Source organism: Aythya ferina, assembly GCF_964211825.1.
Source record: "Aythya ferina genome assembly, chromosome: 6".
NCBI lineage: Eukaryota > Metazoa > Chordata > Aves > Anseriformes > Anatidae > Aythya > Aythya ferina.
In genome coordinates, this window is record NC_140303.1 from 9,643,848 (window position 1) to 9,670,435 (window position 26,588).

General features: G+C 42.0%; 1 protein-coding gene across 7 annotated transcripts in view; it reads right to left on the reverse strand.

The window, feature by feature from the left end:
• The window catches only part of ERBB4 (erb-b2 receptor tyrosine kinase 4), a 590,714-nt gene that overhangs the window by 89,750 nt on the left and 474,376 nt on the right, over positions 1-26,588 (reverse strand). For all 7 annotated transcript variants that reach the window (XM_084524744.1, XM_084524743.1, XM_084524742.1 and 4 more), the window contains one exon: positions 8,139-8,324. In XM_084524744.1, the coding sequence (XP_084380870.1) occupies positions 8,139-8,324 (186 nt within the window). The remainder of the gene's footprint in view (positions 1-8,138; positions 8,325-26,588) is intronic.

A 26,588-nucleotide genomic window follows, 5' to 3' on the forward strand; every position in this document is an offset into this window, starting at 1 on the left:
GGATCAGGGCTGAAAACAGGATGACTGCTGCTCCTTATAAACCCCTTCCAGTCACTGGCAAGCTGAAAGCAAGACATCATCGCTCCTCACAGGCCCTTACACAGCACAGCTGGGTACAGCTCCCTAACACAGTATCTACCACACTGTGCAGAAAAGAAATCAATCTAGCAGCTCTTACGTTGGCTCTAAGTTCAGACCTTAGCTTAGTGCTCTGCTACGTGCCTTGTCCCAGATTCCCTGTGTGTTCCTGTCATCCTCATCAGCCTGCAGATTTATCCCCCCCAAATTAAGCTGTTGGAGAGCTGCAAGGTTAGCCCACGCTTGTCTCCTAGACTCCCTCTGTAGTCACTGGAGAGAGACACTCACCTTCAGAGGTTGAGTCATTCCACCCAACGCAGATTCCTCTGGAGCTAATGAGCAAATATATATGTGTCTATATTATACACACAGCCATGAACAACTTGAACACCACCGTCCGGATATTACTATAGTATGCAGTACAGTGTTAGAGAGTCAGATGTCTGAGCACAAAGCTATGAAAAAGATGTCTCTAAATTTATTTTATTTTTTTATACGTAAACCCAATCTTTCAATTTTGCCCAATGCAACCTTACAGATTCAAATATCCCTCCCCCACAGGCTGCAGTCATCAGCTAGCTGGCACCGAACCCTGAAAACCGAAAGCATTGTTATGAAAGAAATGAAGAAATTTAGGTCCTCTCCTAACCCTCTAATGAGACGTGACAATGTTGAAACCGGTGGCGGACATCATGCTGCTCCTGTGCTTGTTTCAGAGCACTGAATGGCCACCAGTTAGAGGGAGCCAGGCAGCCAGAGAATGAGGGAGAAGTGATGACACTATGGAAAGAGTAACAGCAAACAGGTTGATATGAAACTGTGGAAGCTGAGCAAAGAAGTAACAAAACAGAAGGACAAAAACACAGAGAAAAAGTGAATTTGGTGCACAGACAGTATGAGATGGAGGGGGAAAGAAAGGAAAAAAATGTGCTCTAAAATTTACTAACTGAATTGTATTGAGTGTTCCTTTGTTTTAAGGCTTTTCACAAGGAACTTGTCCCGTGGACAAGTAGATTTGTTAAAAAACATTTAGAAGTTTCTAAAATGGCTTAGAACTCTTCAATAAGCTCAATGAAACAACTGGTGGGGAAAAAGTGGAAGAACTGCATGAAATTCTCCATAAATATGTACATAATCATGCAGGGAAAGGAGGAATACTGTGCCGGCCAATGAAACATGCAATTAAAGTGCAGAGATGCTGTAATTATTTTTAATGGGATCCAATTCCCTGATTTATTTGGAGAATTATTTCCAGAAGAAATGCAGAACAGCCATGGTAGCAGTCATGTGAAGTCACCAGGCCTTAAGCCCACGCCTCCGTGCACCAGCAGTGGCTGCACACAGTGTCCACCCACATTCATCTGAGCATGGCAGATTGGACAAAATTACTGAAGTCCTAATGTTTATTCCCTGTCTTTGATTAAAAACAAACAAACAAACAACAACAACAAAAAACACTTTATTATCTAAGAGGACTGAAAGGAACTTCTTCAGCCTCTCACAAAACTCCAGGCACTCTAAATGACCACAGCAGGGAAGAAATCTGTCCCCTTCTACCAGTCACGAGCTAAGAGGACTCAGAACACTTGTGCAAAGTCCACCTGAATTTTGTTCTAAGGGCTTCTCAAGTTTGTATGAATCTTTACAACCCAGTGAGCGACCCAGCAGTGTATCAAAAAAGGCCCAGGAAATGGACAGGGTGGGGTCATTCCCCTCTGAGCCATGACGACAGATCCTCCTTCAGTGACAACTCTCCAGCAACACCAGAATTGTCCTCAATTTCAATCTGCCATCTGCATCCAAGCTTTCCAGCAAGCATGAAAACGTCATGATAAATAGCGAAAAGGAAAGGAAACTGCACAGAGAGATTCAGGAGAGTAAAATCATGCTTTCCCCACCTATTTTGATTTTGCTCTTCCACACAATTAAAGTCTTGTCTCAATATGGCTTTAATTTCATACTCCTTGGTTTAGATCCTACTCTTCTATGCACTGCACTTCCTAATAGAGCAGCCCCATTAGTAAACTACATTTATGCTAATGTACTTGCTCGCAGTGATAATTATCACAGCCCTTAGCCCTGGTCCTTGCCAGTGTGAGCACGTCAGGAGGGGTTGGTATAGCATTATAATTATACAATTAGCCTTGTCATGGCACGGAGCTTTGGGAATAGAGACATCTTGAAGCTTAAAATGTGGACAGCTGATAGATGACTGTCATTAAGCTCCTTTGTTCACTCGGTGATGGAGTAGTCGCTGAGCTCTAGGGTAGGCTTCTTTAATGAAGAAGAAAGACCTTGAACCACAGCCACTATCCTCCACCTCTTCCCAACCTGTCCAGCCATCCCCATTGCCTCCCACTTCACGCAGACTCCATCTCGCGCCCCGTCTGCAGGAGAATAACAAAAGCTGTCTCCAGCAAGTCACTCCTAATCCATCACGGCCTGATGGAGGAAAAAGGCTCTGCTCCTCACAGTGCGGCTGAATGGACCTCATTTGCCTCCGGCTCTCCCTGTTTAGAGCCTCTCTCCCCCTGCATGTGAGGAGTGCAGGCTGGAACCAGTTTAATTTAGGATGTGAGGTGAGCCCTGCACCAGCTTCTGGGGCAGCTTCTCAATTGCATAAATCAGCATAGATCCTTTGAATTTCACACAGCCTGCGAATTTACATCCAGCTGAGAAGCACTGCCCTGGGCAATAATAAAGTACGCCTTTCTAAAAAGCTTGGCATGGAGAGAGGCTTCAGGAGCAGACAGGCTATCCTTCTTGCCAAGAGAACCACAGAAGGCCACAGAGGCCTGTAATGTGAACCAGCTAAAGGGAGAGATAACAGAGAGGCACACAAAGCAGCAGCGAGGCAGCTTTGCAAGTGCCTTTGCTTGGATGGCTCCTGTAGACTGCTCCCCCAGCAGCAGATCTGCACTGCTGGTAGAAAATCCTTGAAGAGAGCAATGAGTGCAAGCGTGCTGGAATAACACGGGGCAGACACAGACGTGCATCTGCACTTCCCCTCATAAGCACCATTAAAACTCCATCCCTGAGTTTCCCTCCCTTCTTTCCTACAGTGTTTCCAAACATTGTTTTCTTGCATACCTGGATAAGTGATGCCGTGCAGGGCTTTAGTTAAGGTAATTTGAGAGTTCTTTTATATTGAAAAAGTATAAAAAGTAATCCCCCTTAAGTACTTGATTTTCTTTCCATGACATCCCACTGTATCAACCTACTTTTGCCTTACCTCATTACTATTCTGAGGTGATGTGAATGAATTATAATAGCTCACAGCACCAAAACCAGATCTAGCAGTCCGAAGGCGGAGTCAGGACCTAACAAAACGGGGTACCGGCTAAGACCCAAGAGAGCTGAGCTCCTTCCAAATGATAGGTGACCTTAGGTGTGCTGCTTTGTTTTACGAACATTGCTTCCTTTCTCCCAGGGCAGAAAAAGTTCCTCTGCATTCCAACACTGCTCAGCAGAACTGGTGCACATGTAATGTAAGTCACCAGCAGCTGAACAAAACCTTAATTTTTGCCATACAGGAATAGTAGGGCAATAGATGGGGCTACCTGGGTTGAACTCCTATGTTGAATTTAGCAGGCTTTGCATGCCAAGTTACAGTACCAAAAATCTGTTTCTATTTGCTCGGGAGACAGCCTAGCACAGCACAAAGGCCCACTGTAATAATCACAACAGCAACAGGCTTATTTTGCCATTAGAATACCAGTGAGAGGATACAGGCTTAAACAGATGCATCTTAAAGGTAACCTCCCTTGGGGGCATGGTGTAACCAACTCTTTCTGACCAGAAACCCCAAGTTCATCTATTCTGGAATGTGTTTCTCTAAGAACCACCTCATTGCACCAAGGTGTTAGGCAGAGGGTTTAGGCAGCCCTTGTTGACACACGTTATATCAAACACTGAAATATGAATGCATAAAGTACTTCTCTCTTTTTTTTGTTTTGTTTGTTTGTTTAAAGTCTTCCTGATTTGCATGCATCTGTCATACACTGGATGGCAAGGTCAGAATTTATCTACTGAGAATTCACTAACCTTGCAAGATTTGATTCTCTATCAGTTTCTCAAGCAGCCAACACTACGGATGTTCATGAAGCATTCCTCCATCCTCCTGTACCATAAGGCTACCAAACTTGTCACTCTTCCTCCCACTCTAAGGGTCATCTTGATTTGCACAGGTAGCTTACTGCCTTACTGGACACCAACTCCAGACAAAATCACTGAGCTAAACTCAGCCAAACTCTTGAGCTATAAGGTTAAATGTTCAGTTCCTAAGCTAGACGCCATACATGCAAGCTAGACACACAGAGATGCCTTGTGTCTCTGCAAAGCAGAAGGGAAGAACCCCCTCAGACACAGCTGCTGTCTAACAACCATGTTTTATGCAGAATGCTTGGGGGCTACTCTATTTTTATAACTTTCATCCATAAAATAAGAAGCTAAAGCTTCTGGAAAGAGAACACAATTACCCTACAATGATCTAACAGTCAGAATAAATTCAACACAACCTGTATAAGCAAAATGAAAAAGTCACCCAAGCTTTTTTTCAATTGGCAGTAGATAATACTTAATAACTGCCCTATCGTCAACCTTCAGAAATGATCTCCAGAGCCATATGCAGGTTGGCAACCAGGCATAGTGCCTAACTAGTTTTTGTATCTAGTTTTACAGAAGTAGAGACATATGGAAATGAACAGCCTGGCAGAACAAGTGAACTCTGAAGCAATGACTTCGATAAATAAAAGCCTGCACACTGGCAGATGGAGAAAAGCGCAGTAGGGAGGAACTGTATTGCAGCAGCAACTTGATTTTAAATGATTCACAAAAAAATCAACCTCAACTTCGGAAACAAGGCATTTCCAATTCCTCCCATCCTACCCTTGCTGGGGAAAATTCTCACCAGAAAAGGAGGGAAGGGGAAGGTAGAACAATGTTTCAAACAAAGGGCAGGTACCAGGAGATGTTTCAGGAAGCAGAGAACAGAACTGGGAGAACACTAATCACTTTCACCTCTTATTATGCTGCTAACCACGTTTTAGGTGCCTTTCTCAAAGCTACAACCAACAACTCCCCAAAGCAAGACGTGGTGATGCATTCTTAAGCCGAATGCTGGAAACCAGAACGTGAGCACAGGGGGGACAGGTACACAGGATACACAGACCTCTCCCTCAGCAAACCACAACTTGTGCTCAAGGCAACCACCACCTCCTGCACTCACGCCTGTAGAGACTGGTCTGTTTGCAGGCAAATCGAGTCTTTCCTATTTGCAGGCTGCAAAGTGATTCCTAGTCATTGTTAACTGTGACAGATGAGTGGAGAATCAAGCATTACTACTCCCCCGCTGCTAGACTCCAACCAGCATGCTTATTCCACTTTTTGGGATAAGGGGACTCCTTGTCTGGTGATCTCAAAGACTGTTCTCCTCACTCCTTCTGAAACACCTTTCCACAGACTTAGCACCAATCCATATTACAGTCTGGGAGCTAGCAAGGGAAAAGGCATCCCTGTATCCCACCAGGAAGTGCAATGTAATGCAGATAATTCTGTGCAACCTTCTGTGCACATCCCTATCTCTTTCCTAGCTTCACCGATAGCTTCCTATATAATAATTAAAATAAGTTCAATCTATACATAAAGATACATGATGGGGAAGATTTTCAACACCCAACTGTCACTTAATGTCTCCAAAGACAAGAATAAAATAAAGGAACTCATTCTTTGAAGTCTACTTCTGCAATAAGATTGTATCACGGTGTGCAAGTACTTGTGGTGACCTTGTCAACCTTTAGGATTTAATTCAAGGCCAAGACAGAATTAACCTCCAGACTATTGTGATGCAGAAGAAGAACTTCAGTGAAGTTCAGTTAGCTCATTGAAATTCAATTAACTTCCCCTCAACAATAGGCCACCTTTTCCTATAAAGCATCTCCCTTTCTCATCCTGACAGTCCATCAGTTGGTCTTAGGCACATGATCTTACTTCTTCACACAATTTGGTTACCCACCACCTCAAAACTCAAACATCTCTAACGCCTCACTTGCTTCACCCACAGCCCACGCAGATCAAGACCACCTGCAGGCAGATTTACAAACGAGTGTAACCACAGATCTGTTGGCTCTATAAGCCTCTAGTATATAGCAGGGCTTCCCTCCTTCCCTGATCAGCTGCCCACAAAGTCCAGGGCAAAGCTAGCACAGTTACTAGCACAACAAGTCAATGGCTGTATGCATGCACAAACGGAAAATAAAGGTGGATTAGCTTTTCGTGTGTGGCACTGGGTAAATGTTTTGAAATAAACAATAATGGCCACTATCCATCAAGAGAGCAGTGAACAGATGGCAAGGAGGTTGTGTTGCAGGAGAGGTCTCAAACAGGAGTATCTATTTTCTCCCCTACCTTCCTTGTTCTGGTAACAGTTTGTCTGCTCTTGCACATCTCCAGATACAGGCAATCCCCATTACCATGTCCTAACATACCGTGCAACTCTTGCTGCTTTACCATCCTAGCACTGCAGAATCACAGAGAGAGCACACATACAAAACGCTGCAACCTCAGAATGGGGGCATTTTTTGCCCTAGTCATTTATTTCAGTGCTTTTCTTTCTTCCCGAATTACTATCTTCCATCTCCCCATGCGAACACTGAAAATTTCACAAGTTAGTGACAGACCACTGCTACGGATCAACCCCTCTACCAACCATTATGGTCATTTAATCTACTGTCACCTTCAGGATGTGACAATAAGGTGTAATCCTGGGGTTTTTCTTTCCCCCCCAACCCCCAAACACCTATTAACAATGAGCCTCAAATGCACCTCCTCCTCTTGAGCAAAACCTCAGAGTGAGCTGAATTTCTCGTTTTTTTTTTTTTTTTTTTCCTTTTGTAAGGAAGTTTTTTGAAAAAAAGTGAATGCTTACTTGACGGCTACCACTCTGTCTAGCAAAACAGCTCCTCAATCTCTATTTTTTTCTCCAGTGTTAGAAGCTTAACACTACAACTTGAATTAAGAATCCTTAATGGATATTATAACATTCACTTAAGGCCACAGATTTAATATATGAAGGCATGAATATGTGAATATGTGTGGCATGTTTGTATAGAACAAGCATTCTCACCAAAGCAGTCCAAAAATATTAGTGATTTCTAAGCAGTTGTAAGTGAGAAGTGAGTTCTAGATTTCCATTCATGGTAACTCCATTGTATGCAATTCTGGTTGGACAGAAGAGCCTTTAAAATGGATAAAAACTGCAGCCCTCTACACTTCCAGAACTTGTCATTTTTTGCAACCGATTATCAGTAACTTGTTAGTACAGCACTGAGTATCTAAACATACACAAAAAAACACATTCAAGTCTGTGCAAGGATTACACCGGGACTGGTTTTGTGACCTGTTTTGCTGTTCCACCTCAGCTGGTGTACAGCCTCTATCTGAATGGTAACAGCTGAACTCTTGCTCCTAAAACTCCCCAGGAAGGCACAGAACATTATGCTAGGGCACGCAAAGCAGGATCTGGCCCCTGAGCGTTCCCATTCTGCAAAGACAAGTGATATTACCCTCCAGCCTCAGCTGTTGCGATAGGTCTTAAACACAGCAGAACCGCAGTGGTTCCCTAAGGACTGACATGAAGTAACTGTTTATCTTCTCAGCAGTGTGTGGGCAGACAATAGATGGCATATCAGAATTTAACTGATTCAGAAAGGTTGAAAACTACAATGTACAATATACTACAGTATCTACAAGCAATCAACAGCAGAAGAGGCTGAAAAATATTTCCGTGCTCAACCCCAGACATTATCATACCAGGGATTTCTTTCCTCACCTTTTTTTCCTCAAAGGTCCCCTTAGCACTGAGCTGGAAAGGCAGTCAAGAAAAACACTTTGGTTTACGTATTAATGAGTAATTTACAATATTGTAGAGGCAGACAAAACAGTACACATTTCCAAGACTATACACACATGAAAAAAACAATCTTTCCCTCCCCCCGTGGTATGCCATTTGGCTAGTTATGAAAATAAAAGAGAAAAACAAAAAAACATCATCAATTACATACCTTGGCTATTTGGACACACCAGTTTAGCAGAAGCTGGGAGCCAATATTATCCTTATGTTCATGAACATAATCCAACAGGCAGCCATGAGGCATCAGCTGGGTGACTAGTTGAATGGTCGGGCTCAAGCAGACACCCAGAAGTCTCACCAGGTGGGGGTGGTCCATGCTAGCCATGATCAGAGCTTCCTGTAACAACAAAAGTGACCCAGTTACTCCAGTGTGCTTAGAAACCTTACGCATAGATTTCCCAGACAGCACCTGAAAGGGATCAGTGACCTCTGAACACCATAAATGTTTGTTGTCTATCCAGCGTGAAGCATACCTAGACAAAATCCAGTCTGATGTGGTGTATGCTTGATATAATGAGCCCCAAGTGATAGAGCTCAGACTATCCAGGCAGATCCAGGGAAGGCTCAGATCAGAAGTTCTGCACTGCCTTAACACTCCCCATCCTGTTACGGCCCCAGAACCAAAGATGTATGACACACTTGACTTTGTTTGAAGATCTCATTTTTCTTATTTCCCACTTAGTTTCTTGAATTTATTTTTCCAACTGATGGTCAATGCATTAGGTACCAATTTTTTATTTTTTGTTTTGTGCAAGCAAACTATGCCACTCGTATATAGTTACATCCCCAGTTTGGCCTTCTCTGTTAAGGCTTTTGATTAAGCTGCGTTGATGTGCTCCACAGGATCAGAAATTTTAATGGTTAGTATTTTACAGGCTTAAGTATTAACGTTTAACTAGAAGCACTTAATGTTGTCTAAGGTATGCAGAGTCCTAAAGTACCACAAACAAGTGGCACAGGAACTCCTTACAAAACAAGGAACATCTGCTCATCCAGGTGATGCTGCCATCAAAAACAACTGGCACTGCAAAAAAAACACAGGGGGAAAGCTTTTCTCCCTCATTCACAGAGCTGAGTCCTCCATTTCAAGACCACTTCATCATGGCAACAGAACAATGAAAAGTGAGATGAAACTGCGGCTTTGTAAAGCTATTTTGGTTCTCTTTCTCCAAAAAAACCTGTGACATCCTTCTGACAATTTAACAGCTATAATAGTGCCAAAGAAGGAAATAAAAAAAGGCTAAGAAAGTTGGCATCAGAGGAACGCAGCATCTTCCCCAAGTCCTAAGTCTCTTTTTTCTTCCCTGTATTAAGGGGAAAAAAGTCCTGGCAAGTAGGCTGAGTTTGTATTAAAGGAAATTGCTCATCATAGTACAAAGAATATTTGAAACCAAATTGCAGAGTATTTGCATAATAGTTGCCTTTCTTTCTCTCTCTTTTTCTTAAAACCAAAAGATGAACGAGACACTAATTGTAGGTTCGCCCCCCACCCCGCCCGATAAGAAAAGAGCAGATGGACTCCATTGGGGAACATCTCTTTCGTTTTTCTTCCTAAACATATGCGAAGAAGTAAATCAATCAATAGCAGCTATGTGATTGGAAGACTGGAGGAAGAGCTCTGAGGAAAATTCCAATGAAACTGAGATAAGGAATCATCATTTAAGAACTTTTGCTCTAATTCAAATTAATACAGTCCTGTCTTATTCAAGTAGCATGTGTGGGGTCTCCTTCAAGCAGTTTTAGCCTCTTCTGTGATCACCAGAAAGTGTCAGTGAAGGCCACCAGAATAAATGTGTGTTGACAGGTGCATCATCCATTTTCAGAGAGCAGAATGACTGCCTCTTTTTATTTATTTTAATTCATTCCATTTTTCCCCTGCAGATGCATAAGGGGATAGCACTTGTTGCCCTCTCCCTCAGAGTGAAGTTTCTCCAGAATTTCCAGTGGGAGCATTTTTCTTTATAATGAAGACTGATTAGAACAGAGACAATATATTATTTTTCCTCACCAAGGGACCAGATGGAAGGCTTTGAAGCATGTGCTCCATTAGTCTCCAGCTACTTGCCATTTATAAGTCTATCTGAATCCAAAGGAAAGCCACTTCTGTACAATAATAAAAGCAAGCAGTACCATTTGTCTCATTCTGGTGATACAGGAAAGCACATATCCCTTCCAATAGTTTTGGGCAGCAGTTCCACAAAAAAAAAAAAAAAAATCAAAATACATGTATCATTAATAAAATATTATAGACTGCTCTGTAATAAATTAAGACACACGACAGAGCAGCGAAACCTTCATTATGGATCTAAGTCACTAATGGGTATTAATTTAGCATGAATCCTGGCTTCACATAGTTCACATTCTCATTAGTAAAAGTATTGTTGTTTTTATTGCACTAGCTTCTACAAGAGAACTAAATTCAGGGTTATGTCTATCTGGCACAGCATAAACACAAAGTAAGAGAGATTGTCTGTTTTGTCTAATTAGACTCTAGGAGAACAATTACAAACAACAATAGAAACATTATGACTTAGTAGCATTTTAATAATGTGTTCACCAAGTAGGGAGTAAGAGTCCCCCTTTTTGGACACTAAAGACCCTAAAACCACATTTTCCATGACACTTAGGCACCTTGCAGCATGGTTCCCAATCACGTTTTTAAAACATTTATAAGGTAAGGCACCTAACTCACAGACTTGGCTGCCTGACATCAGCACCTCCGAAAACCAGCCTCTGGTTTCCCATATTTCTTGGTAGCCTTGTCTGCAGATCTTGTCTCTGTACTCAACTGGAAGAATTGCACAAATGATTTTGAAAACCGTACCTAATAACATAATTTAAAGGAGAGGAAACTGAGGTACAAAAAAGCACAACCTACTATCCAGTCACATAGGAAATCTAGAGCAGAATTGGAAATTGAGCCCCAGAACACTTTATCTTTCTTTCCTGATACAAAAAGAAAACCTTTGAAGCTTGACATACAGAAGGGGTGAGGGGAGAAAAATGATAAAAAATACTTTATATTTCCTCCAGAAGTCAGAGTCTTTCTAACATTGCATCAGCATCTGTGAAATGGCAGGAGAGGGGACTGTTTTGAAAGGCTCCTATCAGACATCAGGCACTCTCTATCTGCAGATGCACAAAATCTTATCACAAGAGGAACTCCTCAGCCAGACCAGATCTCTTCCTGGAGATTGTTTACACGCCTGTTCCTTCTTAGGTATCAATTATCGCAGCAGCGCGTGGCAGTCAGACTCAGGACAGCTGTAAGCCAGCCAGCCTGGACACAGGTAGCACTTGTGGAGCTCAGCTTGCTCTTACCTCTAAGATGCATTTTGCCTTCTGCAGTGAGCCCCGACCAGCTGAGGCTAGGGTACTGCAATATGCCAGGTATGTTACTTACAACCAAAGCTATGTACGTATATTCTACTCACGGTATTAATGTATCTGCGGGGAAGGGGGATAAAGAGAGGCTTTGATGCAGAAGGCCTCAGGTAGCTATGGTATTTTAAAGAAATCTCACGTCATGTTGGTCACTCCTCTCCTCTGTCCCTTTTGAATGTGTTTATACTACTTCCACCAGATGCATTAAACTCAGCTCCTATGATTTCTACTCACAAGCCAATATTAAACAGTTACAGAAACATTATTTTAATGCTCTACACTGCTCTGTCTGTCACACGCATTCAGTAACACAGTGTAGTACCCAACAAGAAAGGTGAGCATGTAGGCTCCGGGGAGCCATCGCCAGACCTATGCCTGATTTCTCTGTGAAGGTCTGAGGAGGGCAATTGCTCATCGACAGAGGCCAGAAGCAGCCCTCTGAGCACATGTCATTAGAACAGCCAAAATACTCTTAGACAGGTAGAGCTTATTTAAGTCACGTGAGCCAGCCATCACTGTAAGGATACAGTGCATAGTTACATCCAGGCTAAAAGCACCTGTCAACACAGGTGATGAAAGGAATTAGCTGCTCACATCTCACAGGTCACTCAAGTCACCTTTATTCCTTAGATAGCTTTGAAAATCCCAGCTAAAATGGTTTTTTGATCTATCCACACAGTGCAGTCCTGTTTGAAGTGCCATTTCAGAAAAGTAACTGAAAATCCAACTAAAGGATTTTTATTTTGGCCTTCCATGTGGAGGAAGACCAATTCCTGAGGCTGTGGGAAGGAGGTATTTCCACCGCGCGCCAACACCTACAGGACACCTTACAAAACATTATTTAACTTCCTCCTTTCATTCTCTGAGGTGTTTTTGTTAACATTTGCAGCTCACAAGTAACTGTAAGTACTGGCCAGCATACTGCCTCCTGAAGAGCATGCTTTGCCACTGGCTTTGTTTCTCTGACCTCTGAATTCATAAAGCAATGACTCAGCAAGGTGCCCTGGGCCACTAGTGGTAAAAATAATGCCATACTCATAGCCATGTTGAAGATTTATTCTCCACCCAGACTGGTCCAGGACACAAACCTCCTCCAGTACTAACTTCTCCATTAGTACACCAGGAAGCAGCTCACTACACGGTCGGGCATCCCCAGCCAGACTGTTCCCAAGGTGCCAGAGATGCCATAAAGGCCATGCAGAGCTGACAGCAAGCTACCCCTTATCAAGTGCAAAACCTAGCTTGGAAGGCAATATGATCATTTTAGTAAGTCAGAAGACCTCCCCTCAGCTGCTTGGGGAGGGTCTGAATTCTGTAAACAGGCTGTCTCATTAAGACAGCCTTGCACCTCTTGGTGGATCGCAGCACTTCCTAATGCAATGCTTGGTGACCTTGTTTTCTTGGTTGTAAAGATTTCACCTAAAAACAGAATCCACAGGTGAAGCAATATTTGTTTCCTTATATCAGACTTAAATACCCGGCAGAGGAGAAAAGCTATTCTTTCTGGAGACTTGTTCTTTAACACAAGCTTCCTGAGTGCTGATGGCCATGCAATCCAGAGCACTGGGAGGAGCTCGCTGGCATTGAGCCCGTGTCCCCTTCCAGTGCTCCACACACACCCACCACATGCCATCCCTCTGGGTCAGTGCTGGAGAAACATGGTCCCCATTCCAAACGAGTGTCAGGGGTGTGCTGCCCCAAGCTCAGCAAGCTGAGAGCAAATTCTGCTGCTCCAGATGAACACGTGCACCCAATGGGGTTTGGTAAGCCGGGCCAAAGTCTAAGAAATCTTTGGTTTCCTTCTAAATGTTCTTGCCTTAAAATGCCCCAAAAGAAAACATGTTAAAAAAAAAAAAAAAAAAAAAAGAACAAACACCCCCTGGTTTTCCTCATCATCGCCGAGTACATAAAAGTACTTAAAAGCTTGCTTCTTACTGTGTTGTGCATTTTTCTGAAATCATAAACTGTGCTCTGGTAACAGGAGAGAGACTATTGTGAATACACTGCTTTTTTTCCATTCGTTTTACAATGCTCCTAATGGCTAGAGCAAAAACCTGCCTGGAATGCACGTCTGACCTGCTTCAGGGCAGATCCAATTACAGTCCAACGTATTTTCAATGCATTTTGTTTGTCTGCTAGGCCTCACAGATTTCTTAGGTTACAGCCAACTTAGCATATGCAGTCTGCACAAATATTTAAGCTGAGAGACAGCACCAGACATATGTTCAAAAACATATATGCCCATGTTTATCGTTTGACAATGATACCCATTGTTCTCTTTCCCCTATGCCAGACGTAGCTTTCAATTCCTTTGCAGCACTGCTACACATTCAACCCCTGGGCTTCTGTTTTTCACCAGTCAGGTAAATCCTCTCTGCAAAGCTCCTGTCGAAACACCTCGGCCAGTTCTGAAAATGAAATCAGAGATGCAGCAACAGGAACCAACAAAGGCTGTCAGAGTCCCATGGAGGGACAGTAGCAAGCAGAGGGAGCACACTAACATCATTAACTGCCACAGCTATTTTTCCAGGAACTGCTCTACGGTCATTAGAAACAGATGCATTTAACAGGGCACTTAGGGGCAAAAACTCTTATTTGGAACCTGACAACAGCTTATATAACCAACACGACTGCTCCATGACACAGTCAACAGCACTTCAGTGCTTCGAGGGCAGACTAAGCCCTGAGGTTTCTAGGGCAGGACCGAGCTACATGCTTGAACTTGGATCATGTGAGTACAGTGGCGTGTCCTGTGCCCCGCAATGAAACAAGTTTCTGGCCTGAAGAGATGGTGACAACACATGGCCAGTAAAACAAATTCTCTCAACTGCAGCACACACTGGAGGACAAGTGTATCACACCACAAAATGGTGAGATTAATTTACTCCTTCAGAAAAGTCAAAAAATACAGCTGACAGGTCTGCCATTACACCAAAAACTTCCAAGGGTAAAAATTAACAATGCAAAAAAAAAAAAAAAAAAAAAAAAAAAAAAAAGCACAGCAGGAACCACACAGTGCAGTACACCACACAGCAATGTGATGGAAACACAGCATCCAGCAAGAATTGCTCAGCTGACCAAGGCCCTGACCAAGGTAGTGCTGCAGCGTGGGTGGGGGCGCAGCGTTGTGCAACGTGATAGGAAGGGCGCTCCTACGTCCAGGAGCGGAGCTGGTTTCCAGCTGGGGCACTGCTGTAGGGGTTCACAGCCTTTTCTGGAAGTGGTATGTGCCTACGTGTGCTGTATTTCTCAATGCAGTCACACCCTCCGAGACTCCTGCGATAGCACTCTCGCACAGCAGAGAGGGTACATAGTCTTACTGCCGCAACACCACAGAGGCTCGGCCTGCACTGCTGATGACGAATGCATCTGATCACCCCATGCAATTCAAACCCAAGGCATAGATGCCCCTCTTGCCTCCAGACACTGAGCTGAAAGGGACCAGAAGTATCTCCCTCCTGAAGGGGATGATTACAGACTGCTGGGTTAAATGTTCTGTGTTTGCCTCAGAAGAGCAGCAGGTCCCATCCTTGCAGTAACAGATACGTTCACGTGTTTGTAGAAGCCAATCTGGCTCACTACATATTTTTCAGACGTTAAATAAGTAGTACGGTGATCCCTGTCCTGCTGATACTGAGGGCACAGACAACCATGCTGATCCCAACAGGGCTCAAGTGCTTAGAGTTACGCGTGTGCTTAAATGTTTGATAGAGTAGGAGATGCATTTTGCAAAACCCACACACCATATGCTTCTGACTTTTCCCTGCTGCCTTTGTACCAATTAATTCTCCCGATTCATCAGAGCCTGTGTTAAGACAGCTGAGGAGGAATCTCAAGCCTAAAGGAGCAGACTTCTCTGTGCACAAGCTAAGTGAGGATTTTCCATCTAACATCTGGTCAGGAGACAACTCCCACCAGCCTTTCTGTGAGCCTCACCTGTAAACGTTTATTTCTGGCAATTAGAAAGTAAAATCGTGCCTGCTTTCAGTTCAGTTTCATGCATAGATGGCCATGAGTTCAAGACCTTAGCAACCTGAACAAACCCTTATTTAAAAATTTCCTTGGATAGCAGTTCAGAAGTAACAGCGGATTTCAGACTAGCAATCCTCCCGGCAGATCACGTGCAAGAGGTTTAACAGCATGCACACCTCTCTGCATGGATACCGTTTCATTCTGACATGTTTTACTTAGCTTATGACACGCATCATTATTTGAGAATAGTCTGTCAAAAGTGTTTTGTTTCTTACTATTTTCATGCAACTAAAAAAAAAAAGTAGTTTTAAAAGAACACTAAAAAAATAATCATTTCAGCATTATTGGAACAGGAGGGTAAATCAACCTAAACACAGACCAGCTGAAAAACATTTCCAGCCTTAACTGCAGATTCCTTTCAGAAGAAGGGAGTTATTGCTTTGATTTTTGATGCAAGATGATTGATGGCAAGGCCTCAAGAATGAGTGATAGAGGGCGAAAAAAATCAAGTTCTCTCCTTTCTGAAGAGTCTTAGGACATTGCTTTGAAATTTTCTAATATCACTGCAAAGCTAGACTTTATAATCACACACTTAAAGCCCTTTCCTCCTTCAGGATCAATTTAAAGGGACAGCATCAGACTGAAACCTAATTTCATCAAGTGTACTATCAACAATAAGAGTTGTTTTAATCAAAGATACATTTTACCAATAACCAAGGTAGTTCATCGATCACAATTGAGAATTCAAAACAGACTACTCATTTTCATGTTTCCCCTTCATCTGTATTCAGTTGTGTAAGAGCGTCACACTTAGGACTCAAGTGCTGCAAAAGGAAGATGATATTTAAACAAACAAAAAAAGGTTTAAATAGACTGTTCGGTTCACTGTAGTGATTTATTTTTTTTTGGCCATCCTGGCATCACTGAACCACAAGCTCATCAAAAGCTGACACACACTTCTTGTTTTACATGTCCACATGGAGCCATGTGTGGACTGCCACCCACTTTTTCTCCACTAACCCAACGAAACGTGCTTATGGTGTCACAATGTGCTACACAACACTTTCTGAAGCTTTAGGACACACCGAGATCTTGCCTGCCGTCACGTAAACATCAACATTGGTAACCTTTGGTAGTCTACAGTTTCACGTGCATCTACGTTCTCATCTGAATGACAGCACTGTCAAGAACGCAATTGTCCTCTCAACTGAAAGAATAGAATTAGAGAGGGACAAGAAGCATCTCCCGGCTCTGCTTAAAATCAGACAGGATGCTACATTCAGATCCTCAAAAGTGACCTAATACTGAAAATAGCTCCCATCCCTTACTCAGCTTCATGAATACTCCCCATACTTCTCCCTGTTGTCCACAACTCATTCACACAAGAAAAAAATATTCAACATTCCAATTTGGATTTGACCACATTTTTGTCTTTATAATATACGTCGTTTTAATTTTGAAACAGCTGATGACCACAAAAGGGAAATCCACCAGGGTTCATTCAGAAAAGGTCAAAAACATTTTTTCAATCACTGTGGTATATTTCTAAAGCAACTTCTAGCTGAGGAATTCACTGGAATTTCTGACTGAAAAGCTCCAACAAAAACGGTTATGTTTAGTTTGAGCAATTTAATGTATTTTAACCCCCCGATTTATTTATTTTTAATTTTGTCAAGAAAACATTTCACCAAAGAAACTCGCTTTCTTGCCCCATTTCGAATGCTTTTTCTTTCCAAACATCTCCCAAACACTTTTATTACTTAAGTAACTTACCTGATGAAGTTCCTTATATTTTCATCCAATCTACCAAAGGTTCATTTATAAACCAACTGTTTTGCCTGGTTTCAGGGAACATACAAAAAGCTAAATTCCACTTTTATATCCACATATAAATCATCCCACCAACCTCCAAAGGACACCGCCTAGTTAGAAAAAGCATCCTCAACACCAGGAACATTTCCAAGTAGATTCAACCTGGTTACCCATCTGCTGACGTTACCGCCAGTCAGTACTAATGCCTGGGAACCGTCCTTAGCAGGTCCCCATTCATCGTACCCCTCTTGCACTGAAGTCTCACATTTCCTTCAGATAAAGTGCTGCATGACCACACCTCAGCTGTTTCCTTGATACTGTTCTGTATCATAGGATATACCTCCGCAAGTCAATCAACAAACACTTTTGAAGCTAGTATTGAACAAATTCAGCACAGCTTCCATTTGTTAACATAGCTGAAAACTTGACAAAATTATTTCCTCAAACGTTTTAGATCATCTGGCTTGCAAAGCATTAAGAAAACAGTAAACCCTGGTCCATGTGAACACTAATTGTGTTTCTTGCAATGCTGATTTATCTATGCATTTTAAAACCTCATATTCTATATAAAGCAGAATCTTTTATGAAACAATCATAATCACCTTGTAAGTAACTAAGAGGTGAGAATACCTGATTTCTCTTCTGTTCCTAATACATGATTTGCCTTCTATCAAGTGTAATCTAACTTCTTTAAAATACCTGACTTGTTGGCAAGCACTGACTGATAACAAGAGGCATTTCAAAAGAACATCTCAGACACGTTCTCGGTGGGTAATTAGAGAAAACAGCTTTGTTTGAAAACAAACCTCATATCTGCTTTTCTAGGCAAACAATCCAAGCCAATTTAAAACCAGAATCTAATTAAAAAGAAAAGATAATAATAACCATTAAAGAATTTGCTCTGAGATTGTGAGCTCTATCTTGCAATTCACAGAGTCCCATCTATGAATGGTGGATAATAATAACAATAATCATTCCTCTGCCTGTTATCTGTTTTGTCCATCTTGACTCAAAGTCTTTCAGGGTAGGGACAAGCTCACCATGGTTTCACAGCACAAAAGGTTTCAGATCTTAATAGGGCCAAGCAATGCTGTATGTTGCAATAAGCATCAATGCCAAAGTTAATATAGAAAATACTGCTGTGTAAAATCTTTTTATTTTTGGAACTATAGTTTCAGTACTGGAGGACCAAGCGTTTCAAGCCAGCAATTACTGCTCTGTGATCTCACAGCCACATTGCGACCTTAACTCCAGCTCTGTTTATCCTAGTTATTGCACTGAAGTCTGAAAGGTACTGACTGAATATTACAAAGATCATCAACAACCCAGTCATGCACCAGATTTGCTCATCTTATTTCTTACAATACAACTATGTGACAAGCAGCGACAGGGACAGTTGACTACCTCCTGTAAATAATATGTAGAATATTAATATGAGCAGATGTTAATTATTCCATTTTTGTCAGTCCGTGACAGTTGCTGATGTATCTGAGGTGTCAGGATCAGCACTGAGACATGGAAAACAATTTAACAATTTAACTACAATGAAGAAATAAAGGAGAAATTCCAAACTTAATTTTCTTAGCAGATTTTAAGACAAAACTTACTTGATCGGTGATACATCAAGTTCAGTTCTTACAAGCCTGCACTTCCCTACTCTTACACTTCTATTAAAAACGGACACAGCATGAGTATTTGTTTTTATAAAACTGTCTTGTTTTCCTCCCGCCCCTCACTTCAGCACAAAAAACCACAACATACCTTGTTAATCCTTAACTTAAAGTTGACTTGGCAGCATAAAACTAAGTATGACAAATACAATGCATTGATCCTTCAGGGCCCTTAGCCCTCACTCAGGTTGTGCCTTGCTGCTGATCGGTGAGTTGCAGCATGTGCTAGTGCTCACACTGCCTCATCAGCCAGTTTTCATGAGAAGTCTGATATGTAATAGCCTACCCATCTGGCACCGAAGTAAATCACAAACAAGTATACTTCAAAAATGATCAACCAGCATATACATACAGTTTTACAGCCAGCTCCTTTGACTTAAATCTCAAGATATTTCTTATTCAGTCTTTCCAACAAACCTAATTAGGCTCACTGTTAACCTTGAGCTAGAGATGGCTTGCTGAGGGTGTAGTACAGTTAAGTCTGTGGAAGCAGTACCTCCTTTTTATTGGCAGAGGTCCCACAAAGGCCAGGATTTATATGGGGGTATTTCTGTGTGTGTTTTTGTTTCGTTTTAAATCAGTGTGGCAACGTTCTGACATATGCACTGCACTTCAGAACTTAATGTGCTTGTCTTATATTGTTAATGAGCAGGAGGCACAAAGAAAAAAACGTAAAGCAACAGGAAGCATCTTAAATAAAAGCTTTCAGTTTCTTTTAGTCTTAGGTCAGCATTAATTGGCCAGTTTTTGGTACTGAAGTCTGCTTTAAAATCTGCTAGGTGGATCAGCTTTTAATAACATGCCACATTATTCTATAATCTTATCTTCTATTTTACCAAGTTTTGTCATAGTTTTTTTCTGCACTTGGCATTTGAAGATGTCTGAAAGGCCCCGCAAAGAACTCCAGTGGTCCCAGTCACTTTGCGTATCTTTAAGGCAGGCTGCTTTGCACATGTGCAAATATATTTTTTAAAGCTGATTTTTTTTGGACACACCCACTTTGTTCAATTTTAAAATGCCTTTTAACAGAAGGGTCTCCTCTCATGATTTTCGTAACACATGCAGCTACATGCAGCAAACAACTGTCTTTAATGTACACTCCAAGGAAAACATACACTCCAAAAAAAAAAAAAAGAAGAGCAACATGTTACTGGTGTACCTCTTAACTTTTAAAAGACATCACTACAAAATGTTTCCATCACACATGCCCCCTTTATAGACAATACTACTACTTGAATTTCATTATAATTTTTAATAGTTTCAATTAACATACATCTGTGTTTTTCAGCAAATAAACTAAACTAGCATGCCTACCTTATTTTCTCCCTACTCCCACGTTTACCCAACCATATGCAAGGTTTCCAAGTTATTCTGCAATGCAAACATTAAATAAGGAGTTCTGCCGTTGCCATCAACCAAAACCTTCTGAAGGTACTTCCGAAAGCATTCAGGAATACCTTGTAACATCAGCCACTCGCTAAAGCACGTGATTTTCCCTTCAACTTGGAAGCCTTCTCAGAAGGATGACTGCAGAGGCCAAGACCTGGCCCTGCTGAATTCACCGGCAAATTCACAGCTCCATTCATTTCAACTGCGCTCACTTCCTCCCCCCATCAGCAGGAGCAGGCAAACTCTCCCCCTCTCACTGCATTTTTCAGTTACAGTGTTATGCCAGTAGGATTGTTTCCAAACAGCCTGGCTTGTCTGGCTATGCTTATAAGCTCAGCTTGTCTGGCTGTGCTTATACTTCATCTTTTCTCTGTACTGACACATGTTCTTGCATATGGAAAATTAACACACACCCCCACAGACGCACACACATCTTACCCTCACATACTGTGGAAGGAAAAATTACCGAAGTAAATACTTAAACAGAAAATTGTTACTTAAGATGGAAATTGAAGTTAACGTGGTCTTGAAACAGTTAAACTTCAGATGACTAAAAGCAGTTAACCTTCAGTAGTGATCAGATTTCCAGCTTCTGTGGAGCCTGATCACTCTCGGGGCCTGTGCACGGTATGCAGAGTTCTCAAGGACAGCTTGATTTCTGGCATCTCTGGACAAGTTGGAAATTGTAACTGCAATCACAGTGAGCTTCTGTGCCTGGAACTGACAGGCAGGCAGGTCCCCCTCCTAAGAGGCTACACTTACAGTGTACGTTAAGTGAGAAGAAGAGGGGAGACTGCACAAAAGGGAATCTACAATCAGATGAGCTAGGTCACCCTTTTGCCCCCCCATTCCCAGCAACTTAATGTGATGGAGAGGAAACTGTTAGAACTGCAGCTGAAGCACGCTGCCAGGCAGGTGCAGCAACACCACTGTTCATTAGCCGCTATTTTTACAGAGACCCCTTATGCCAGTTGGAAAGAAGGATGTTTACATAAATGACAGCAGAGGAGAGTAAGGAAAAATGTCTTGCTACTGCCATAAAGAATTTCATTTGATCCTAAAGCTGCCCTTTAAACTGAGGTTCAAGATTAACTCAGTGGTATTTCCCAAGCAGCCCTGCAGTCAGTAGAATGACTATGGAGCGAGTGTCTGCACGTACCACCCAACCACCATGACCTGTACTCACTTTTTTGGTCTTTCTGAAGCCCCTACAGGCACCGTTGAAGACCTGGGTCAAACACTTTGCTAGGCAGCAAGAGATGCATGTAAGAAATTAAATGTAATCCAGCAGATAGACAAGACTATTTCCACCATCACCCATATACTCAAAAGACAGGACCATACAAGGGTCCCCAGTGTAAAGGCACTGGTATTGACAGAGAAACTTCACATCCTGGCATGTCTGGGGGAGCCCTAATAATTCTGTGAAAGCTGCCAAGGGCCAGGGAAAGGAACCAGGGGCTTCAGCTTAGAAACCTGCTCTGTCTGATGGCCACAGCAGAAACCAAGGGAAGTCTTCTCTTGCCTTTGCCACCTGACAAGCTGCTGTACTTTCTACAAGGCCTCCAGACATGCCTGATGAAACAATGTCAGAAAACAAACCTACCCAGATCTCACCCGGTTTCCAGCTGAACCTTTTTGGCTGGTCAGCTATGTGATCAGTTCTCTTGAAGCCTCTGAGCCATAGGTAAGTTTGATATGTCTTTAGTTGTCTTAATTTTAAGAAGGGCTCACAATTTAGGAAAAGCTACTTGACCTTTGTGCAGTATGTGAAGACTGACTGCTTTGTTCGTTTAGTTAATTAGGTCATATATACAAACACAATGAAATAAAAGATGTGGGTATCAGCCCAACATATGCAGCTTTAATTTGTTTGCTGCACGCCTGGTGGAGGTCATTGTCACTTATTACCTTTATACTTTGCTTGACAAATGCTCTCCTGCTCCATGAACGCTGCTACCAGGGACGGCAGGGAACTACACTAAGTCCAGGCGAAGTCAAGAAGCCCCCTGGATCTTAATTATAAAACCATAAAAGAAACCAACTGCCTTTGAAGCTCTCTACCAGGAAACAAATGAGAATGGGAAATTTATTTCCAACCATAAATCCCAAACCCTTCAGTTTAATTTTTCCCAAGTTAACTTTCTCACCTAGCTAAGCAGCGCTGCCTGCTATTATTAGCTTCTGGCCCAGTATCAGCTGACCACCATTAGTCAAACTGTCTTCATCTCAATGAGCTCAGGGACTCCCAAGGAACTCTGTGTATGCAGACTTGTGCTTGCAGCCTCTAATTATTTTCTAACAGATAATGGAGCATTTAAGTTCAGAGAGAATAGATTAAACTTGTAAGTGGATCAAAACCCTGGACAGAATCAGAGCTCACAAGATTACTTCCTGGAAACACCAAGCTTAGAGGGCTACAAAAGAAAGGCCTTCATCACTTGTCTGTTTCCCCAGGACACGTTAGTTTTAGGATATTTTTTAGCCTCAAAGACGGTTTGTTACACTTTCCAATTTCCGCATGTCTCTCGAATGTATTACATGATTAGCTGAGCATTTGGTTTGATGTTAAACCATCTGATCAGGCCAATGGCTACTTGACTTACCAGATAATCGTAGCAGTCAAATAATTTGAGGTTAAGGAGGAGAAATCGTTTTCAAAAGTGAAATTACAACTCCCTGTTCAACCGTCAAGTAGCCTCTTAGCTGCTTATTTGACTTTTCTCACAATAAGCATCCTCTTATACCTCCTCAGAAGCCAGGACCTTCCATCTTTCCTTACAGCTGCAGGTCTCAGGGTGAGGAGCAGGATATCCTTCCCTCCAGATACCCCTGCATCCATCCACTCGTGAATCTCCTCGCGAACATGCTTGCAGGCGGGCCAGTAGCAAGAATGGCTGCACTCTGAATTCCAGCTCCAGGGCCCTTCTGGGGACCGTGAAGTGTGATTAGCTAGGCAGTGAGGAGAAACAACGCCCCACAAATTAAGCACCCAACCATTTCAACACCTGAATGAAATGCTTTAGACTGTGAAATTATTCCAGACCTAAATGACCACAGATTTGAACAACTTCAGAAGGAACTGGAAAGAAACACAGGCCTAAATATACAGAACAGTGGCAACAACAATGGCAAGGTTAAAAGAAAACCAAAACACACAAGTAAAACTAAAAAAAATTTCTCTTAGATCACATGTACATTCTGTTTCTTCCCTGGAGAAGGCAATACGGGCTATGTAGTAGACTTTGGACTGCTTTATTTTAACAGACTACTACAGTAAAAAAACAAAAAAACAAAAAAACAAAAGAGGGCAAGGAGCAGAGTAAAAGCAAGATGTAGTTGGGGTTTCTGGAGAATGCACAGAAAACAGACTCTGCTGCAATTCTGTGAAGAAAAAATCCAAATAGGGGATGTACTTTTTGATGACGGCCCATTCATCATCCCCTGATGGGAGGGTGGGAGGTGTTTGGCCATAGCAGGTGCTAACATCATGCATTGTATCATTATAGTCATTACAGATCCATTAGTGGGTGTTCAAGGTGCTGAAATGACAGCCCAGTAGCCAAATTGTTGTTCTTTACTCTTTTAGCATAACATTTAACAGAATTTCAGCAGCTCCCAGAGCACTTTAAGCACTTAAATTCCACCAACGTTACAAGTTTAAACCAGAGCCTATGCACTATGTCACCAACTTCTCTCCCATCTATTTCTGCAGATGGTGCAGAGTAAGCGTCCCAAGTACCCTACATGTACGCAAACTGGTGTGTACAAGAGCCTTTACATTTTCCAGAGCCTCTCTGAAAGGAATACCAAGTTCTAGTTGCAAGTACAAGGACATATACAACTGGGTAGAGTTATCAACAAAAGCTCATCTGTATTTGACAAGTTCAAAAAAATGAAAGTCAACTGAGCGAGACTCATAACATCTTCCCAATGACCTCCCCTTTCCATTAATAACTGTGTCAGACATTTAAGTCAACGTCCACTGTGCTCCTAAGCACCATTAGCCACCTATACATCTTTAACAAGAATCTGATACGACTGCTTTTGACCAGCAAAGACCATTCATAACATTCGTCTTACTGGAAGAACAACTGATGGATTTTGTTCTCACATGTACTTATGAATGTTCCTAATAAAACAATGCCAATGAACAGTTTCAAGTTTTATCAAGCATGCTTATGCATTGTTTCTATGAGGCTTTGGTCAGTATAAAACAGTTTCCTGCTACACCTTACTCTTCAATGAACGATAGACATCTCCTCACAGTATCTCATCAATTTAAAACTATGCCGTTTGTAGGACAGAAAGGAGTGGTCACACTGAAAGCAACTATCCCAGGGCCCTTCTTTTACATAAACATTATCTCTTAAAATGATGGTTGTTTCAAGAAATATATGACTGGGTTAGGAGGTGAGTAAGGCAGAAACTTCTGTATGATTGCATGAAAAATTATTTCAAAAGAGTAAAATTAAATCTGCCCTCTCATCAGTTCTGTACAGCAAAAGATGTTACAGACCACTGCACATATATCAAATGCAGCACTGATACAAAACATCTTATTCCTTCTTATTGTCACTTACACCAACTGATGATGAAGTCCAATTCTCTTTTATTATTATCAAAATAACCTCTAGGTTGTTATTAACCTTTAGGACTCACAATGAACTTCACTATTCCCCCAACTTGTTACAACTGGATCAGAGGCTTACGAGAGAATATTAATTTAAAGAGAAACTTCTCCTAGCATAGCTGTATGTTACACAGTTAAAATCCCCATAGCATCCAAAAAAACCATAATTTCTGGGCTGCTCATCAGATGCATGAACTGGAGGGAAAAGAAGTCCAGTGAATTAAGTCAGCAGATCAAGCTGAGCTACGAAACCTCACACTAGCAACTGTGCCTTTTAACAAGGACCTTACCTTTTCTCTGTACAGTGCATCAACATTAATATCAAGTAAGGAGCCATTGCTACTAACTCCTCGATCAGAGAACCAGATCCTCCTCTGGTAGAAAGAGCACAGTTCCAGTGACTTTCATACAGTGACATCAATTCCCTCTGTATCAGTGTCCGCTGCCATCACAGTGCATCACAGCTCACAGTCAGTGGTCTTCTACTCCCTGCACATTCGCTTCAACAGACTGCTGAATACCAGTTCTCTATCTGGAGCTCTACCACTAACAATGCTCTTCACCATTATTTTGTCCATTAAGTAAATATATGTAATCCTCTTCATCCCTTTAGGGCAACTCATCTCATCCAAACAGAGCCATTTTTTAATTTGTGCAAAATTATTCAGTGTTATCAACATAAATGTGTAGAGCTCTGTAAAATGCAGAGGAAGCACCTTGATCTATACAGCGCCAGGTCAACTGCCTGACAACTCACGTATGATCATTTACCTGAAACAGCTAAAGCCATAGCTGTATGTTCCTATTAACTTCTAGATGTAGGAGTAGATTATACAATGGGAGTACTGTCTCCTTGTGCTTTATACCCTCATTAATGCTAATCTAATTAAGCCTATACACTGAAGAGACCTTCAAGATTTGAAAGTCCTATGTAATTTTCAAGTTCATGAGAGCAATTTACAAAAAAGTACAAATTTCTGATTTGTTTAGAAACTGAAACTGAATAGCACACAAAGTTTCAGCATCGATGAGGCTTGGTTTTTGACACAGAGCTCAGGACTCGACATAAAACATCCAAGAAAATGATCTTGACCTCTTGTTAAAAAGTATTTTAGATTAGTAAGGCAAAAGGGATTTTATATCCAGCATATTTTTTTTTCTCCCTGTTATGCTTTTATTTCTGCTGACAGCTCCCAGACTCTCAGTGCTTAGTTCCCAGGGAAACTGAAGCAGAAAACAGTTAAGTTTCTGTCCCTGCACCAGTGGAGACCCACAGATGGCAAGATTTTCTCCCACAACTGCTCTCATCTCTACACTCTGCCACAGAAGTGGAAAATATCTGCCACACGAGACATAGTTTTTTCAGCTTTCCACTGATGGGATGGCCACCTGTAAGAAAACTCCCAACGGCCTACAGTCCATGCCTTGCACACTGAAAAACCCAGCCCTACATCATTTTGGCACTGAAGTTACCCTGGTAGTCCACATACCTGCGGTTCTGGAATGCGATGATCTACATGCAGCAAGCTGAACAGGGCACAGCACTGCCTTATACTGATTTGTCTAGTTCTTCAACTTCAGAGAAATAGCACTGACCAGATGAGGTGTAACCTTGTTTTTCCGTTAGCATTGCTACCACAGAAAATGCTACGGATATGCATTAACACGGCTTGTCAAGGACTAACAGAAGAAAGGAGACTGACGACATGAAAAATCCCAGCAACTGGTTTTCTAGGGACAC